The sequence below is a fragment of the Sphaerodactylus townsendi genome, linkage group LG03 (assembly GCF_021028975.2).
Source record: "Sphaerodactylus townsendi isolate TG3544 linkage group LG03, MPM_Stown_v2.3, whole genome shotgun sequence".
NCBI classification, from domain to species: domain Eukaryota; kingdom Metazoa; phylum Chordata; class Lepidosauria; order Squamata; family Sphaerodactylidae; genus Sphaerodactylus; species Sphaerodactylus townsendi.
Window position 1 is genome coordinate 171,832,424 of NC_059427.1, and position 20,526 is coordinate 171,852,949.

Sequence of the window (20,526 nt, forward strand, 5' to 3'; positions counted from 1 at the left end):
TTTTAAATGTCAAAAATTATTTGCGGCTCCAAGTGTTTTCTTTTCCCGTGGAAAACGGGTCCAAATGGCTCTTTGAGTGTTAAAGGTTCCCTACCCCTGTGCTAGAATTACCCCTGATTCTGTAATTTGGTTGAACCATCAATTTGTGTTTTTTAAAAAATGTGTATGCCAAATGTCATGATTCAGCAAAACTATCAGGATGTATTAAAGTGATTGACCAGAATATCCAGTGGAAACTTTTAATTTTTATTAAAATAATGTCCTGGTTTTGAGTCCTCAGAGATTTACAGCTAATCCTGCACAGAAGGTCAGCAGGGATTATTCCAGAGCAAGACATGGGATCACAGCTTGTGGCCTGTAATATAATAATTAATTTAGCTTGATATATTTCAAAGTAAACAAACATAGGATTGGGTTGTTAAACTGCAATCCTAGGCATGTGTACCTGAAAATGAATCCCAGTACACTCAGTGAGATATATACAGACATTCTAACCCATACCACTGTAAACTCCAGATTGGACTACTATAATACACTGTATACAGGACTGCCTCTTAAAATATCGCATCTTAAATTAGTACAAAATATGAAAGCAAGACTCTTGGAACATTTAACTGCAGCACTGCATCAACTACTGGCTACTGTCTTTAAAACCCTTCACCAAATTACTGCCCTCCTGGTTATCAAACGATATACTTATGTTCATCAGGTACATTCCTCTTTCTTTTTCTTGCAGTGCCCTATTTTAAGATTCTGTCTGACCAGGCCTAGAGTTGCTAGGTGGGCTTGGAGATCTGCTGGAATTACTACAGGGCTCCAGACTACAGAGATCAGTCTCCATGGGGGAAAAATGGCTGCTTGGGGGGTGCACCTCATCATCTACCTGAGGTCCCTTCCCTCCCCCAAACCTCATCTTCCTCATGATCTACTAAAAAATCTCCAGGAGTTCCCAACTCAGAGATGGCAGCTCTAGCTTGTGTGGGGTTTTCCGCATGGTAGGACCAGCATTTTAGAATTACTACAGTGGCTTCAAAGGGCAACTTCACTTTCTGAATTCAAGGAGTAAAATGTTGTTGTTTTCAAATGGCACTTGTGATATGAACATATAGTTTATAATGTTTTAAGCCGTATATTTAATCATATAAAGTATATTAGAGGTAATTTATAAAAGATCAGTAAGATGCTGTTAGTTAAACAAAGAACTGTAATTTCATTAGTAGAGAGGCTTTGCTTGGAAGGGGGGAGATTTCTGCACTTTTCAGTAAAGTCTGATACACATGCTGTGGAATTTGGGTACGGCCTCTCACCAGAAAGATAAAGGAGACAAAGTGTACAGAAAAACACAGATAAGGGCAAGTTGATATAGCAACCAAGATTTCTGAACCGGGCAAGATGACATAAAGAATACATGCCCAATTGTGGAAAGCCAGGTGGGCTTTGGAGAGGAGTGGAGATTCAAATGGCAATGTGTACGTATTCCAAATCTAGCCAACAGTCAGAAGACAAGGAGGGATGTTTGTAAGAGGGTATAAATTATGTTACGCAAGCAACAGCCCCTTTGAACCTCCTCCCTGTTGCTAACAGAGGAGAGTTCCCTCTTCTGCGCAGAATTGAAAGAAAACAATAAATCTCTGAACACTGAAGAAGCTTTTGTATGGTTATTTTTGTAATCAGAGCTTTTGCTCTGTGGACAGGGCCTTGCCCTGTGCCTATCACTTGGTGTAAGGTAAACCATTTTCAGCAGAGTTTGCACAGGTAGACAGGAAATTCTGGATCACACCTGTTTCCCTGACAAGCAGCTTTGTCAGCAGCATGTAGACTGCACTTGCTTGCCCAGAATTAGGGATTATGAAGTCAAGCCTACGGCAATGATAGCACAGCTTGTACCAGATCCCAGTAAGTACAGGGCTAAGCATGCTTCATGTGTAGATGTGGGAAAACAAATCCATTTAATCAAATAAGAGTCCACCGCTCGTAACCAGTACACCACGCTGTATACAGAAATACACAGGCAAAAGTATGCATAGTGACGATCCATCCTTGCATCTGAAAAAAAAAATGGGCTCTCATCCAAGGCACTTCTGTGAATTTTTGCTGCAACAGTTTAATCGTCACCATAGAATACACAGATAAAGAATTTGGGTGTACAAAAATAATGCAATCATTGCAGAGCATTCCAAAAGTGAAGCGAGAGCATTGCCATTTGAGCAATTGTGACCCCTACAGGCTTCCGTTCGGCGTTTTTTCCGCGTTCCCCGCCAAGCCATGCCCAGTCCTTTCCGTCACAATAGGCGGGAAAAATAATCTTGACAGCGTCAAAGCTAACGAGGAGGGAAAGATATAAACATTCACCCTTTAATTACAGGACGACGTGGTCGAAAGGGGGGAAATGACAGAAGACTCGGAGCGGGAAGCGTCACCACTATGGGGGGGTCAAGCGAGCGAGATTAAAGCGCTGATTGAATAATATCTCGCGAAATTAGGGGAGCTGGCGGCCGGAAGGGGATCACGTGACACGGGAATGGGCGAGGCGCCAACGGTCACGGCGCTCCCTCGTCACGTGGGCTCTCAGTGTAGCCCGTCCCGCCCTTCCCGTCACGGGGCTCGGAATCCGTCCCGCGCGCGCTTTTCTGTTTTGCCCAATGGGGACCCTGCCGCGCGCCAATTTCTGACAGGGCCTCGCTGAGCGGTCGAAAGAGCCGAGGAAGAATGTCTCTCGTGGCGACCACTCCGAGGATCTTCTGCCGGCGCTGAGGGATCTCGGCGGCTGTTAACAGGGAAGCGGATGGTGGGGCCGGTGGCCATGGCCGCGGCGGCGGCGGCGGCGGCTTCCCCAACCGACAAGGACGGGGATTCTCAGGTGGGAGCGGGGCTCGGAAGGGGCATGGAGGTCGGCCGCCTCCCAGCACTCTCGCATTCATTCGGTGGGGCAGTTTTGTCACCTGCTTGAATATCCAGGTGCTGCCAGGATCCGTGCTTAGGTGGTGCCCCCCCCCCCCCACTCCCAACCCCCCCCCCCCCCCCCCCCCCCCCCGAGCCAATAGAGCTCGAGTGAAACGAATCATAATTATTTGCGATCTCAAATAGACTTGTCAGAAAGCAGAAGCTACAAAGACAGGCACGAGGTTTTATAAGATTTTGAAACTACAAAGACAAGCATAATGTTTTGTTCTTTGGAGCTACAAAGACAGACGTGAAGTTTTATGCTTTGAAACTACAAGGACAGGCACGAGGTTTTATAATATTTTGAAGCTACAAAGATAAGCATGACGTTGTGTACTTTGGAGCTACAAAGGCAGGCATGAAGTTTTATACAGTGAAAGTGGTTACAGCTGACTTAGCATTGTTTTGATTGGTTAGCATCCTCTCTTTATTTTATGCATGCCTATCAGTTCAAGGGATGAACTAAAACTACAGGCAGCAATTGGCCATAGACCAGTGGTTCCCAACCTGAGGTGTACATACCCACGGGTACACGCCAGAACATTTGGGGGTACTTGAAAAAATTGTATAATGGAGGGGAAAGGTACATTAATGTCAACGACCGTAAGACAAAATACAAGTCAGAGGTTGTGACATCAAGTCAACGTTATAATGAGTCGTGGTGCAGGTTTCCTTTTCATTTAACTTTGAGAAAAGCCTGTATTTCCTATCTTTGTTAGTTTGGTGAGCATGCCTCTGCAGTGCAAACGTGCCTTTTGTGGACGCTCGAGTGCAGACTGCCTTTGCGCAGTGTTCAGTGAGGTACTTGTCCTGCATTTTATCTACAAGCTGCAGTTTTTATCACCGTTTTCAGTTAAGTTTAAAATTGATTTTTCATTCTAATTCTAACATGGTTTTAGGGAAATGGGCTGGTACTCAAGTGAAAAGAGGATGGGAACCATTGCAATAAGACAATACATGATTACCCATAAAGAATGCATGATTACCTATAGGGAATAATGGGAGGCACTGATTGGCCAAGCATGTTTTTCATTATTCCCAATAAGCAATCATGTATTCTCTATGAGCAATCATGTGATGTCAGTTCGACAGTTGCTGTTCTTAGTTGTGCTATCTTATATTATAAAGTGGGGTGCAATTTGTATTATTTAAATATTTTTGGAGGGGGTGTTTATTCCTTGGTCCCGTCATTTTGCATTACACGTAGCCTTGAAATTTAAAAACTTGGCATCTTCACCTGCTGTGAGCCATTTGCTCTGTTTTTTTTAGCAGTTTTGCCTCCCTCCTTCAAATCTGCGATCTTCCAGTCTGCAGTTGTTTCAACCCAAGACTAAACTCATGGCTTCTTAAGTGACAAGGTTCTTTAAATTGATTTTAGTTATTTATATGATTATGTTATGTGTCAATCACGATCCTTCTGGGAGTTAGGTCTCTATGGGACTTTGTCAATTGGGCATAATTTGGTTGGTTTCCTAATAGAGCCAGTAGCACAGCTGGAATGTTGTGGCCTTGAAGCAGTAAGAGTAAGTAATCATAGAGTACTGTGAGATTTGCTGTGATACTTAAGGTAGTGTGAATGGAGAGGAACAGGATGTTGAGTTGCCCAGTATTTTACATGAAATTGTAGTCTGCTGTCCTTAACCTTGTTGGACGGCCAATGTTGTGGTTTTTTCATAAAAATCGAAACACTGTCCTGTCCTGCAAGGTGGAAGGACAAACGTACATGTTGTTGAAGCTACCAGTAGTGTATTAGTATGAAGTATTGTACAGCAACAGTGCCTGTTCTGTTGGTTCATTTTCACTTCCCCAGAGGCTCATTCTTTCAGGCTGCAATCTTACATGTAATTGGGAGTCATCTCCATTGGATTTCTCAGTAGCCATGCTTGGGTCTAGGTCAGGGGTAGGGAACCTGCGGCTCTCCAGATGTTCAGGAACTACAATTCCCATCAGCCTCTGTCAGCATGGCCAATTGGCCATGCTGGTAGGGGCTGATGGGAATTGTAGTTCCTGAACATCTGGAGAGCCGCAGGTTCCCTACCCCTGGTCTAGGTCTACTTAGATTAAGGAGGGAGGAAAATGGGGGAAAGGTGAGGCATGCAAAAAGGACCTCGCTACTTACCGGTAGGTCATAGAATCTCAGCGTTGGAAGGGGTCATAGAAGCCATCTAGTCCAACCCCCTGCTCAATGCAGAATCAGCCTAAAAAGCATCTTTGACAAGTGTTCATCCAGCCACTTCTTGAAAAATGCCAAGGGGGGGTGTGTGATCTCTTCTAAGAAGGAGTTTGTAGAGGTTTGTGCTTTCCTTTACAGGCTGTAGCACCACAGGCCCAAATTACACAAGTTTTTTGCTGGAGTTGGGTCGTGTTTCCTGCAGCCAAATGGCAGCTGTGGGGAACATATTTCTCAAGTGCCAGAAGATCCAATTGAGAGCAGGACCATAGCAGGAGGGAGAGGGGGCTTAAGCCTTCTTGCTGCATGGATTTCCATAGCTGAAATGGCCCCATGGGGCACGTAGCGTTCTGTTGCAGAGCTGCGCACACACTGAGTGCTGCATGTGCAGTCTGACTCTGTCTCCAGAACTGTTTGGACTCTGTCTCCAGAACTGTTTGAAAAATAGCACGTGAGAGTCTGAAGCCCTTCCTCCAGTCATCCTGTGCTCCCAGTTTGGGGAAATAGGTTTCATGCAAGTGCTGTCTAGCTGCATAAAAGACCAGGAAACCAAAACTGGGGGAAAAGGTGACAGGTGACTAAGAAATTCAGCTAAAAGAATTCTGATCCTCCTGGTGAAGCTTAAAGAGCGACACCTGAAGGGGCTGTACATGACAATAGCAGCCCAATCCAAAGTGTGCTGTAGGGGTTAAGAGCAGGTAGACTTTAATCTGCAGAACCAGGTTTGGTGCCCCACTCCTCCACATGAGTGGCAGACTCTTCTCTTGCGAACCGAATTTGTTTCCCCACTCCTCCACATAAAGCCTTCTGGGTGACCTTGAGCTAGTCACAGTTCTCTCAGAACTCTCTCAGTCCCACTTACCTCCCAAGGTGTCTGTTGTGGGGAGGGAAAAGGAAGATGTTTGTAAGCTGCTTTGAGTCTCCTTACAGGGGGTATAAATCCGTACTCTTCTTCTTCAGGGCTCAGGTGGCAGGGGATGGTGCCGCTGTGGTGCTGCCTCCTGATGGCTTGCAGGTGGTGCAATGAGGCAGCAAGGCTCTGGAAAACCCTGGCCACCTCAAAAGCCCCCATAGCTGAAAGTGGTGTTACACCTTCGGTAGCATAACTCTGAGGGCCCTGGGTGGGCATTCCCAGCTTGAAAGGCCAGGTGGAAGCTGACTAAGGTCAGCTCCACCCCCTCCCCACCCTTGCATGCCACCCCCCACTCCCTCCTCTCCCCCTTCCTTCACTACCCCTCATTCCCCTCCCTTGCATGCCACCCCTCCTGCTACCCCCTCCCTCCCCTCCCTTGCATGCCACCTCTCACTCACTCACTCCCCTCCTTCCCTTGCATGGCACCCCTCCCCCACCCTCAATCTGCTAGGGTGGGTGGGCCATGTCCAGATGCCGGGCCCTTTCCCCTCCCCTCCTTTGCATGCCACTCCTCCCTCCCCTTCCCTTGCATGGCATACCTCCCCTTCCCTCCTGGGGGTGGAGCTCCCAGCGATTCTGGTGTCTTCCTGGATGCCAACACAATTCTGAGGGCCAGCCTCACTTCCAGGTCAAGCACCTCTGAGATCTGTGGCGCTCCCCTTTCCCAGCTTACGCCAGCTCCATTTTCCCTCTTCTTCTTTGGATTGGACTTTCAAGCTGTCACCAGTCACCTTGTATACTTTCTGGGTTTGTGGACACGTTGCTTGAGGAAATCCTGTTTTTCTTCTCTGCAAGACCCAAATAATTTGAGAATATCTTGTGTAGGTTACGTCACAACTCTTAACGTTGAAGAATGGTGTTGTCCACTCTAGTGTGCCACAGTCTTCTTCCACTTCTGGTGAACCTGATGTATATTACAGCATATAACCCCCCCCCCCCCCCCCCCCAATCATAAAGAACATTGCACCATCTTAAAGATTAACATAGCCCCATGGAATACAGAGCAATGAATGAAGTATGAAAACAGAGGAAAGTAATGGATTATTTTTGTATAATAAGCATGAAAATATGTGAAACCATCCATGTTCTGATTACGGAAAGAGATAAGTAAGAATAAGTGCATTTTAAAGTACCCTGTAACTGTTTTTTTATAGATAATTCTGTTTTTGCTTTACAGCCATATAAAAAGCGGAGAGAAGACGATTCTTCTGTTAAAGCAATCACAAACTATTTTTCACCATTATCAAAAAACATGGATAAAGTGTTGTCACCACCAAAACCTAACAAAATAATGGATTACTTTAAAAAAACCTCTCCTTTTAACGACAGCATTGCTTCACCTGTGACAGAGAAGGAAAGGAAGACAAGTTTATTCTCTCTGGAAAATTATTCAAAACCTTTGACAAAACTGAAGAGGAGAGGAAAGAGATGTAATTTAAATAATAAATTAAAGCATATGAGAACCCTTGAGCATGATACTGTGAATGAAATTAATAACGATGACGGAGAAGAATGCAGCCTGAAGGAAGAGAACTTGAAAACTAATTTAATTGATCAAAATGCTGCTGAATTACTTGACCCTAGTGTGGAGGGAATGTTAAATAATTGCAGCAAAAATCTTTCTAACACTGTCAGTCTCAAAGATGAAGAAATAAAACAGAAACTAGAAGAAAAACCGGTAAATACTAACTTTCAAAGACCTAAAAAAAGGAAGCATAAGAACGAGACAGAAGTCCCTGCAAATTTTATTTCTGAAACTCAGTTGAGTGAACAGTCTAAAGACGTTGAGGAGAGGCAACTTGTTTCTACAAGTGAGCCTGAAAATAAAAATGTAGAAAGTATTTTGGGGCTGGAGAGAAATACGCATGAGACACTACGGTTAAATGACAGTACTGTGACCGTGTCATTTGAAGACTTTGTAAAAAGCCAAAGAGAAAGTAAAGTTGATCAAATTTCCGAAGTCCAAACACCCAACAGTTCTGTTGCTCTCGGTGAAACCGCCAGCTCCCAAATGCCTCAGTTGTTGCCACTTAAGAAAGTAACTGTCCTCGCAGAGATTCATCCTGTTCCTCCAAGATCGTTTCCTTCCAGAAAAATAGCCTCTATCTTTTTAAAACACAGAACTAAAGCAGCTAAAACACAAAGTCGCCTCTCCGCTCCAGAAGTGGAGTTTAATGAGCAAATGATCCAGAAAAGGAAATCTAATGTCGTGATAGCAGAGGAAGAATTAGAGTTGGCTGAATTGGAAACTCCAAGTTCAGCGAATGCAAAGACAAAATGCACCACAGAAGAAAGATACCAGTTCATGAAGGCTTTTAGACAACCAGAATTAGATACAGTAAAAAATGGAACGAAGAAAGCACCTGCTAAACAGAAGGAAGTGGGAGAAAATCCTTCAAGAGTCAAAGTAGAAATAGAAGAAAGTGGGGAGGCTTCGAACAAGAAACTGGAAAATGAAGTTCCAGAAGATTATGTTGGCGGCGATTCTCTTAATACTGGCAAAAATCTTACTGCTCGAGTGAAAAATAAAAAGCTCAGTAGGAAACGGGTGATGTTGGAAACAAAAGGGGAAGATGTAAACGTTAATGAAAACCAGGATGGTAATGCTGATTGTCAAACTAAAGTAGCAACCTCGGTGGAGACGCAGAGCAAATTGCCTCAGGGTGAGTTGAGAAGAAGTCCACGGCAAAAGAAAAGTGAAGCTCCTATGAACATTACACCAGAAAAAGGGGGCGTTTTCAAGGCTGCTGCTGAAGATACATCTGGTGGTAGCCCTTTACAATCTTCTACTCCAAAAGCAAACAATAATTCCTGCAGTAAGAGTGACCTGTATAAGGCTGAGATGGTTACTGAACTCTTTGATTCGAAGAGCCCAATAAGGTAAGATCTTCTTTTTAGAAGAAAAGCCACTACCTTTTAGCGCTGAACTTTTTGTCAGTGCTGGCTGTGAATGCAGGTAACTTCTGTGGCTTGCTGTTTTCCTCTCCTTATTGCAGAAGATTGAGAGTTTGGAGCATTTGGAATTGCCATAAGTATCTGGGTTATAAATCCTTATATTGTTTAGTTTGGTTTATTAGTTTTATGTGCCGGTCTTCCCCTTCTGGCTCAGGCCATCTTCCAACAATTTAATAAGTATCATTAAAACAATTAAAACGTAATCTAAAAAAAAACAGATGGCAGTTAAGCACACCATATAAATCAGTATACAAATGGAAATAAAGATGGATAGGGAAGAGAGAGGCCAGGTCATGTAAAGCTGTAGTTGCCTCAAACATATACTTGGTAGAATAGCTTTGTCTTAACGGGCTCTCCAAAACTGCATCAAGTCTTGCAAGGTCCAAATCTCAATAGATGGAGCATTCCACCAGGGCAGAAAAGGGCAATTCTCCACGCATGATACTCATACGAAAAATCACGGTTTAAGCAAGAACTCCCCACAGCTTCAGTGCCAAACACAGCTTCATCCTGGTTCTGGCACCCGTCTCCCCCCCGTCCCTTATCACGTGTTTCTTCGGAACCTGCATTGAAGTGCACCTTTTTTCAATCCTATGCTGAAGCCGGTTCGGTGGGGAGAAACGGGACAGTTGTGGCTTATTGTTCCCTCCCTTCAAACCTTCCAGCCAATCAGAGCACAGTGGACTGTTCACAGAGCGCACACAGCCTTTTTTTTGTGCCACACTGGGCATGGCTACAAACAAACAAATAGGAAGCTACAGTACAATAATTTTGATACATTGTTTATGCGTGGCTACGTTCAAACGTTCAAACGAGAATAAAAATAACATGAATTTTCAATCAGGGGCAGAGTAGTGTTCCCGCTCTAACACAGTAGCCAATCAGAAGAAACCTGCACAAACACAGAGGCGGGGAAATTCTGCCTATGCATCTACGTAGCGACGTAGCTGCATACAAAAAAAAGTTTTTAAAAAAATTCCTGCCACAACACAACAGCCAATCAGGACGGGGAAGAACACACCCATCGAGCAGATTGCGTGTTTGTGAGGAGTGTTACATTGTTTGAAACCGTGATAGACATCGAGGTCTTCATTAGACGCACGCTGCAGTGGGGAGGGAGAAACCGTGATTAAAAAGTGCCGTTTCTTTCGAAACTGGGGTGTATCTGACTTATTTTCTCAGTGGGGTTTTGACCAAACGCTATTTCAGAGGCTATTTCAAATTTTGTAAGACCTCTGCTATAACTTCTGAAGCAGATATTCCCAAACGTTTTGAGTAAGGGAGCACCTATCAGGAGAGAATTCATCATAGAGCATTATCGTTGCCCTTGTGCCAAAGACATGTATGTGCATTTTTGGCTGTTTTTACCTAACTGTATTTTTCAAGTTGTTAATCTTTTATCATGTATGTAACAAAAGGACAAAATTATTTTTTAAACTCTCAATAGTTTAAATTTTGATCTGAACTTAATTTTTCCCATTGAAAGTGATTAAACATCAGAACTTTAAATAGTTTTCTCAAAACGATGTGTCACATTTTCCCCCCAGTCTCTTTTTGGAGCACTTGGAGATGCTTCGCAGAGCGCCAAGCACTCTGGAGCACTGTTTGGGAACCACTATTCTAGACCACTGGATTACAACTGCTATATCTGTCTCTCCATAATATATGTACATATATACAAAGGGTTAGTTTGGATAATGCATTGACCGTAGGCTGGTGATGGTGGTTTACATCCCCTTACGCTGGTACACTGGCTCCACTTTAACACCAGCAAAAATCTGTCAAATCCAATGGCTGTCAAATCTGTCAAATCCGATTCTGTACACATGGTTGTAATCTGGGATGCACGGCATGAATTCATCTTTCATCTGAACTTCCATCATACTTCCATTGAACTTCATCATACTTCATCTGAACTTCCATTGAGCCCTTCGGGGATAAGGTGGCCTATAAGTCTAATAAAATAAATAAATACATAAATACATATCTTGTCTGACCTAAACCAAATCATCCTTTGTCCAAAAAAGAATTAAGTCTGCCAGGATGATCTGATGTGGGGTGGCTTTATTGTAATGCAGAGGCGTAGCTGTGCCATACTGCGCCCAGTGCGCACTCTGTGGTTTCTCCCCTCCCCCTGCCCCCCTGCGGCACCCTTCCCCCCCCCCTCCCAACACACTTACTTTAGTTCAGCCTGGAAAAGCTGCCTGTTCCCTTCAGGCTGAAAATGGCCTGGTGGAAACTCCACTTCCCATGGGATCTTGGGGCTCACAAGGTCTCCTGGGAAGTGTAGTTCCCACCAGGCCATTTTCAGCCTGAAGGGAACAGGCTGCTTCTCCAGCCTGTGCTGTTTCACTAAGGTAAGTGTGGGAGGGGACACTGTGGGGATGTGTGCCGCGGGGGGGGGGGATTTTCTCTCCCCCCCAGGTACACGCCAGGTGCAATGCGACTCCCCCGTCCCCTGGTAGTTCCGCCTCTGCTGTAATGTAATTCTGGGGTCCCAGATGCTCTGAGTGGCCCTCCTGAGCCTTGGCAAGTTTTAGGAATTTCAGTCACAGTGGATATAAACAGGGCTAAAAAATGTGTGAACCTTCTTTAGGTTGGGAAAGGTTGGGAAAATAAGGCATGACTTAGCTAAAAGTGAGCACTGCAAAGTCCCATGTATTTACACTGGAGAGACTGATTTCCATGCTTGAATTCAGCTTCAAGGTGGTTTACCTTTGGGTGAATTATGGCCTGGTTGTTGTAAGCATCCTGAGGGCTGACAATGGCAGGGTTATGCACTCCTGGCTCAGTTGCATGTATGAGCCAATTACCGCCTCCGCCGCTTCAACAAAAGCCAAGCCACTGTGTTCATTGCTGTTCATTAACTCTTAATATATAGACACAGTTTCACTGTGACCTGTTTGTGCTTCTGCTTGCTGCATGTCTGCAAAAGAGAAAGGGGGATGTTATAAAACTAGTAGGGCAATAAGACTCCCAGGTCAGCATTTCACCTCCTTGTCACATTTGAGACAGCTAGATTTTAGTCCAGTAGCACTCTAGAGACCAAGAAGATTTTCAGGGTATATGCTGTCAAGTGTCAAAACTCCGTCCATCAGAAAATTTATTTTCTGCTGCTCCTTCTATTTTTGATAGTGTTCTATTGTTCTTTTCTGATTCTGGACTCCACAGTAACAAAATGGTTGTTATCGTTCTGCTAAAGCAGTTGAGAGATGCACTTCTTCCTTTTAAAGAAGGAAAGGTCCAGGCACTGAACTTTCACATATCACCATGAATTGGATGGTGTCTTTTTTTCTTTAACCTCTGTGATTAACACAATATAAAGTATTCATTGAAATATTAATTTTGTATTAATATTTCCAAAGTCTGTTCTGCATCTATAAGCCAGGCATATATTAAGAGTTAATGAATCTCTTTTGCATGTCTACTGAAAAATAAAATGAATGAAGAAAAAGTGCTGGCAGATACTAGCACGATCATTTTCATTCATTGCTCTGGTCAAAATCCTAAGGTGGATGCTCTAGTTCTTGGGCAATCATGAGTCGCGTTTTATTTGCAGTACCCTCTGTTAATTTTGCGTGTGTAAAAGAATGATATTGAAATGGTTATGAGAACCAAATTTGCTATGGTTTTGGTTTATTGAAAAAAAACTGTTCTGTTCTGATTTGCTTTACATACAGGATGAAATTCACTAGAATTAGTACCTCTGAAGGATCTTCACAACAGAGTCCAAAGGTATTGCCTGAAACAACTTTAGATTTCAATTGAGCCTTTGAAATAACATTTTGAATAATAAGGTGGTACAATAGGATTACGGGGCAAAGGGGGGGTGGGATAAGGAAAAGCCTATTACAGTCCTTTAGGATAATACTCAGGATACTTATACAGATATCCTATTGGGATGGTGCTGTTCTTCCATTTCAACTCCCAAGTATTTCCAGAAGTAATATAATGTTCATGCTTTTCCTTGTCTTGCCCATCCTCCAACAGTACATACCAAATGCAGTACCTGATAGAAGAGGCCATCTTTTTTCATTGTGTTTTCGTTTCCCTTAAAATAAGTACTGGATCTCCCAGCTTACAGAATAAGAAAATGATAGCCTGGGTCTTGCTTTTGAGCTAATTTCATAGAGGTTCTGAAAGGGTCAGTATTGTCAGAAAGGGTCCTTAAGATATACCAGATCAGATAATTGGATAAAGTAATGTGTGGAAAATGATATGCAACATGTCTTTGCTCAGAGAGAACCTATTTTCACATGTTATACCCCAAACAGCATTTTAAATATACAGTAGTTGCCTGCTAATGGCCTTTTATTGGTTGTTTTTAATTTGATGGCAGATGAATGCTGCTTGTAATATATCCAAAGCAAAAAAATTGATTGAGAAAGCAAAGGCTCTTCAGCATAACAAGGCAAGGACTATGGAAGAGACATCACGCACACCTCTAAGGCGTTCTTCTAGACAGCAGGCTCTTGCTGAAAAGAAAAATCTACAAAATTTAGAAGTAAGTTCAGAAATTCCAGCTTATTTAGGCACTTCTTTTGCTGTAGGATCTATTTGAGTAGTTTTTTCTTTAACTTCCTACTATCTTGTAGAATGGAAGTTTGAAATGACATGTGGTGGTAATGTTTACTTATGAGCTGGTTTGTAAGCTTTGTTTTCCAAATGAGCCTGCATTGAAATTTGGTTAAAGCCTGTTCCCCTATGTAAATGGGGACAAACTCAAGCGACTGTGTCCAAAATTCCCTTGGGGCCTTCCAGCAAGACTGTAGAATGGACCTATTTTAAATGAGCTTATGGAACACCTTGAAAGTTATGCATATTGTTTTGCTACTCTGGCTTAATGATGTATTCCCAGGACTGTAATAGGTGGTTTGGTTGGTGCTGCATTTATTGTTACCTGCCTCAGGAGAAAGGTGGGGTGTGTTTAAATAAATAAAATACACTCCCATGCTTTTTACACATATATTCGTAAATGGGTGGGATCCAGATACTGCAAACATACTCTTTAATCCCATCCCCAATACAAAAAAAAACAACCAGCTACTTCTGGGTGTTGAGATTATCAGGAATGGATGAGGCTGTGTTACCGCTGCTGCTCGAGTAACATTAAGTTATTTCAGCTCAGGCAACGTAGTGAGGCGCAGGAAGCCGGTGTTCTTCAAAAGCAAAGTATTTTATTTGGAAGTGATTGCTACAGCTCGGGCAGGGGAATCGCGCTCTTGTAACCAAGCGCAAGAACTTTTATACACACAGATCAAAAGGGGGCAAAGGGGCAGGTAAGGGGGCAGGTCCAGAGGTGGGACACTTCTTCTCTAGAAGTGGTTACTAATTTTTTCTGAGTGCCGAGAAGGGGTTACTAAAGCAACCTCCCTGCCCAATAGGGACTGGAGGTGCATGTGTGCGGCGGCGCCACTGTTTGAATCCCACCACCATCGGAACCTGTTATTAAAATTTTTGGATCCCACCACTGGGCAGGTCCCTTACCATACAGCAATAAAGAAACATCAACACATAAAAGAAAAAGTACAATTACAACTTTATGAATGGGACCATGAGATCTCGCTGTCAGGCGTCTTCCCGCGAGACTTTACGATAGTGCTGAAATGGAGAGCAGAGAGTGTCCGTTCATAAAACTGGGTGAGCCTGTTTGATGCACCCAGGAATCTGGTTATCAGATGGGCTGCTTCCTTGAGTTATGACCTGAGGCTCCCGTGCCTCAGTCCCGAAACAAAAGAAAGTTCAAATAGTCCAATGGTGATCTTGGCACGTTCTTCAACGGCTGGGATATCTGGGGTGCCGTTATCAGATTCAATTTGTAAATCCAAAGGGGTCTTTGTTTCCACTAAAGAGATCTACCAGGTTTTGGCCCAAACTGAATTCCAAGGCTAGCTTCCTTGGCCCCTAATATCAACTGCTACAAGCTGCTGTTCTTTTTCCAGCAGATACAGATATCAAAAATAACATTTCTAAACTTAAACATTAGAGGAGATCTTAAAGAACCTCCAATACAGTACAAACACATATACATGCAAGCAAGAGCATCCTAAATTAACAGTAACCAAAACCTTAAATACTAGAAAACCTAGCTAGAGCATAATCCTAAACATTGGGCAAATAATAAATCCAACACTGAGGGGCTTACATTACATCTTAAAAGGGACAAAGGCAAGAAGGAAACCATGTGAAACATCAGCACATTCATATGTACACGTTCTTTCCAGGCCTTATGGAGACTTTTGGACAACACTGGTCTCTTTGCTCTGATCCTTAGCCAGTGTAGTTCAACAATAGGCTCAGGAAAATATTTTCCTATTTTCCTGGCAGTAACAGCTGCAGGAACTGGGAAGATCTGTGAAAATTGGGTTACATACATACACACCACGTGAACAGAATTGCCATCATACCAAGCGAGCTGAATTTTGGATCCATCTCAAAGTTCCTAATCGTATTTAGGTGAAATGTTTACAAAATTTTAGGCTGTCAACATTCACCAAAGCTTGAACATGTACTGTAGCATGTATAGTACCTTAGGCTGTCTTGAGTCGTGAAACTCTAAATCAGTGGTTCTCAACCTTCCTAATGCCACGACCCTTTAATACAGTTCCTCATGTTGTGGTGACTCCCAACCCTAACATTTATCCATTTTGCAGATGGAGAACACTGATGCAGAGAGTCTTAGGCGACCCCTGAAAAGGGTCGTTCGACCCCCAGGTTGAGAACCACTGCTCGAAATGTTTCAATAGCTTCCATTGAGATTTGCAGAGAAAATAAAACTTGCTTTCATGAAAATATTAATTGCTCATTATCTGTTTTTGTAGCAGTGTAATGTACTTTTCAATCCACATTCCGTACCAAGAATCCCTCTGTTGTGAGGTTAAAGGAATGACTTACCGGTACTCAAGGCTGAACAAGAACTGAACTCAGTTGCCTGGTCCAGCTCTACACTAGTTCTATAGACAGCATCCTTTTTTTTGTTGCATATTTTGTTTGTTGCAAACAAACACTTCAATAGAGGTTTCATAGTATCAACAAATATAGCATAGATGGCAAATTTACAGAGCTCTAGTGTATCAGGAAACTTCCTGAAACCTTGTTGGGGAACCTCCAAATATTTATTGAAGATGCTGGGTGATAGGCCGTTTCCTCACTGCCACGCTGGGGTTGGGTCGGCGTACATGACGCCGACCCAACCCCCCTGGGACCGTTCACACGAACGGTCCCAGAAACTACCGGGACGACTGCGCTGTCGCCCGATCGACTTACTGTCTCTGTGGCCATCCGGCGTGTCACCAAGGCCAGGGGACACGCTATATAACGCTTGCGCAACCACTCCGAATTAGCAGGAAGCGGGGAATAATCCCCAAACCTCTGCGACCCTTACCGGACTGACGCAGAGATTCGTCGATGGGGAATGGGGGGAGGGAAGCCACCGTTTCCCAAAAACCTCGCTGGGGAAGCAAGGTGGAAAAATGGCAGCTTCGCGCCGCTCGGGGGAGCGAGGGCGGCGCGGCTGTGCAGCAGCTGCACCCCCCCCATGTGAATGGCTCCCTGGGGACTGCGTTTTTGCCGTCCCCAGGGCGCTGTTTACAGCCCATGTGGAAAGGGCCATAGTTCATCCATCTGCAAAATGAATGGGACGTGCCTTTCTCATGCAGGGGTGCATGTTCATTGCATTTGAATGTAAGCGTTTTAAGAGAAGCTTTATACAAGCAGCTAGGAAATCACTTCTAAAGATCTACTAAAAATGCCTGCAATAAAAAGCAGACTGTACATGGGTAGAATGATTTCTGATTGAGTTATGTCTGACAGTAACAGTTAAGAATATTTAATATTTCTTTTGCTTGCTTTTAGGAATCTGTGATCATTTTGGATTCAAGTCTGAGCAGTGTTCCTACTGTATTGGGAGTCGTGGAGAAGCAAAAGAGTCTTCAAAATTTGAACGATGTTTTGGGGAAAAAGGCTGGAAATGCAAAGACGACCAAAAAATCAAATGGTAACTAATTTTTATCTAACAGCTGTAGATATTAAAAGCACCAACACTCCTAGCTATGAAAAGTTTGATGTGTTTTGTAGATATGTCAGTTTAGGCTTACCGCCTGAGCTTCGTCGGGGAAGTTTTGTTGCATTTTCTGTAAATAGGAAGAGAAATTATTGTAGAAATGGTTAAAAGCAAACATCTTGTTGAAACTGGAAATGTATTATTGGCAACCTAACACAAGGCTTTGGGCTTGAATTCTGAAATCTTAGTGCTTTTTATTGAAGATTTCATCTGAAGGGAAGAGATCAAGCTTCTAACTGTCTTCTCTGTTACTTTTTCTACTCTCCTGGAGTAATCCTAAATAGGTCTTTTCAAAAATAAGTCCCTTACACTCCCATCCAAAGGGCTGTGCCCTTTCATTCCCACAGGGGTTTTCCAGCAATATGGGGAGACAAAGAACACAAAAAAGACTCCTCGCCACCAGAAAGCCCTCATTGGGCTTAATGGACTTACACCACTGAAAAGGTGCTGTAAGCGCAAAGCCCCAACCGCCAGAGTAATGGGCAATGACCAGGTGGAATCTGACTAGTAGCAATAGCACTAGCAGGGAAGTTTAAACACCAAACTGTAGGAAAACACAAAAATTGCATTCAGTGGTCAGTACAATAGTTGTAGTTCTGGGGTGCTGTGTGGTTTCCGGGCTTTATGGCCGTGTTCTAGCAGCATTCTCTCCTGACGTTTCGCCTGCATCTGTGGCTGGCATCTTCAGAGTCAGAAGATGCCAGCCACAGATCGCAGGCTTAAAATGCTATGAGAGGAATGCTGCTAGAACACTGACCATACAGCCCGAAACCATTACCACAACACCCCAGTGTGATTCTGACTTGCGTGAAAGCCTTAAAACCAATGCCGTTGTAGTTCTGCTTATAACATAAGACAGGAAAGAAAACTAAAAGTTGTAACCTTCCAAACTGCATAGATTCTTCTACCAAAGATATAAGTGCCTAGAGTAAAACTAAATAAAAAAAAACAACAGAAACATGTCAGGGAAGAAAAGAAGGGGGCCACAGCATGCAAAGCGAAGGCAAAGAAATAAATGGTATACGGAGAAATGAATTATTTCGTAATCTTTACAACCACCAGATCCCTAAACATCAGAGACTATGCCGTTGCGGATGTGGATCTATAGAAACCATAACTTTCATTATTCTTCTGGAATGCACTGTCTTCACAGTAACCTAAAGCGATGATTTTAATTTTACCTCTTTGTTGCTTCCTAAGACTTGGAGTACTCCCAAGTTCCAGACCACTCGCTTTTTGCTAAGTGACTGTAATCCATCGATTACCTTGGAAGTGGCTAAATTCCTGGAAAACATTTTAAACACCTGCATTTAAATGTTTTAAATGTTTTCTTCTTTTTAAATGGAAACATACTAATAATTTATATGCCATGAAAGGTTAAAATCGAAATTGAACTATAAGTTGTAAAAACTGAGGATCCATTTGCTCAGTGACCACTTACAACACAAAGCTTTGCCTGGGGGGGTGGGGGATGTAGTTTTGCTTACTTAAGCTGCACCATTAATATGTTATGAGTGGAATAACAGTAAAAAGAAAGTATTTATTCCATCTTTTGTGAATGGGAAACATCAACTTTTTGTAAGGCATCTTTTTTATGTTAATGTTATGTTTTAGCGAGCTGCCGAGCTGCCGTGCTGCTGACTGTATCAATTCAGTACTAATCTAGCAATATGTTGTTTTCAAGGCAAAGAAAAAGTGTCTTCGTTAATCAGGAAAAAAGTTCAGAAGCCTGTAGCCAAAGCCATCATGATTTCTGATGAAAGCAGGTCAGTCTGTTATAGGTTTATGGGGAAATGAAATGGATTATGGAAGATTTTTCATTTCTGAAATTAAGTTGCTTTTTTCTGATGTCTATTTGCTGCTCCACTGTAGAGGAGTGGGGAATCAAACCTGGTTCTCCAGATTAGAGCGCCCTGCTCTTAATCACTGCACCAGTATTGCTTCATGTAAGACTCCTATACCACTAGCCTCGTTAACTGAGATCGTTTAGTAGTGTGGCGAACCCTTGATAGCTTGTGAAAGACCTGCTATAAATCCTTTCTTCTGTTTGGTCCAGAAACTGTGTTGTTGTTTGAAATTAGAAGCACGGGTATAGTGCTACTATGTCTCCTTATTCTGTCTGAAATTTTGTCGCTGTGATTATTTTAGCTTGCAAGATCTTCCTTTCACATTACATTTTGCTGCTTCAAGTGCCTCTTTTTTCAGCCTGAAGTAACAATTTTTTTCCATGGGAAAAAATTCTGCTGGTGTAACCTCTTTCTGTGGGGCAGTTACTTGGAAGGAGTTGCAAAGAATTAAATTTAAACAAAACAGTTTACTTCTCTTAACAAATAACACTTTAAAAACATTTAACATTTACACTTACCTACAGTCCTGTTAAGTTTGCATTTTTCAGAATCCTTATATTTACAGTCTACTGATATTTTGAGTCCAATTCTTCTTTGCTGGTGGTTGGTTTTGAAGACTTCAGAGGCTTGGTGAACAGGATTCAAGATGATGAAGGTTCCCAGAAAACTCTCACCATTTACATACACAAAAACCCTGAAACAATAAATTCTAACATTTACAATATACCAAAAATAAACAACTCCCTTCCCACTAGTTCCCAACAACATTGCAGTTACCTTAAACAAGGTGTTAAGGGCTTAATAAAATGAATCAAGGTCCCAGCCTGGTAGCCTTGCTTCTTCCAACCTCATGAGTTCTGCAGCATTCTGCTTCTTTTCAGACGCCACCCCTTTCTGGGTCATCCCGTTCTTACACAGGAGTTACATTGGCATTGCATGTGTCTGTAGCATTTGATAAAGTTTAAAAAATGTCTTTTAAAAATATAATGCTAGTAATAAACTCCAGAGGAGAATGTGGTGTTGCTTAAACAACAGCAATATGTCCACTTAACATAGGCCGTTTCCGCACGGCCCATTAATGGCCACAGAGGCCGGGATGTCTGCGTCCCCAGAATTCGGCTCCGCACAAGCGGCGCTGCTGCGCAGCGAGCGCCGACCTAACTCCGCTCCCTCTCTCCCCAGAGTGACATGAAGTCAGCCCTGAAAAGCTAACCTCCCTTTAAGGGTTGTTTTCCTTCAACAGCGGCGGTTCCCGGGCTGATAGATGCGGAACAGCACGCCGGGACATACGCTGTTTCTCCGTCCACTCACGTGTCCCGTCGTCGGCCTGCTGGCCGTCGCAGCCCTTACGCTGTCCCTCCGACCCTGGAAGTGCGTCTGAGGGCAGCAGAATTTGGGGCGAAGCAGGCCGATGACGGACTCCGTCGCGGGAGCGAGTAGACGAGTGCCCTGCGGCGGAGTCGCTTAGCCGACCATGCGTCTGTTCGAGAGCGCGCCTCGCGTAACTACATCTGGCGAGGTCAGCCTCTACGCCCGGCGAATTCTTGCAGCGTGGAAGCTACCAAACGTGCAGAAACGGCCATAGTGTGGCTTTCGTCCAACTTCATTCCATATCATTATGTTTGGGGCGTCTTGT

General features: G+C 43.4%; 1 protein-coding gene across 3 annotated transcripts in view; it reads left to right on the forward strand.

The window, feature by feature from the left end:
• Window positions 1-2,552: 2,552 nt before the first annotated feature.
• The window catches only part of ATAD5 (ATPase family AAA domain containing 5), a 47,618-nt gene continuing 29,644 nt past the window's right edge, over window positions 2,553-20,526 (forward strand). For all 3 annotated transcript variants that reach the window (XM_048490417.1, XM_048490418.1, XM_048490419.1), the window contains exons 1-6: window positions 2,553-2,860; window positions 7,204-8,906; window positions 12,662-12,716; window positions 13,321-13,485; window positions 16,836-16,977; window positions 18,728-18,809. In XM_048490417.1, the coding sequence (XP_048346374.1) occupies window positions 2,786-2,860; window positions 7,204-8,906; window positions 12,662-12,716; window positions 13,321-13,485; window positions 16,836-16,977; window positions 18,728-18,809 (2,222 nt within the window). In that variant the 5' untranslated portion in view covers window positions 2,553-2,785. The remainder of the gene's footprint in view (window positions 2,861-7,203; window positions 8,907-12,661; window positions 12,717-13,320; window positions 13,486-16,835; window positions 16,978-18,727; window positions 18,810-20,526) is intronic.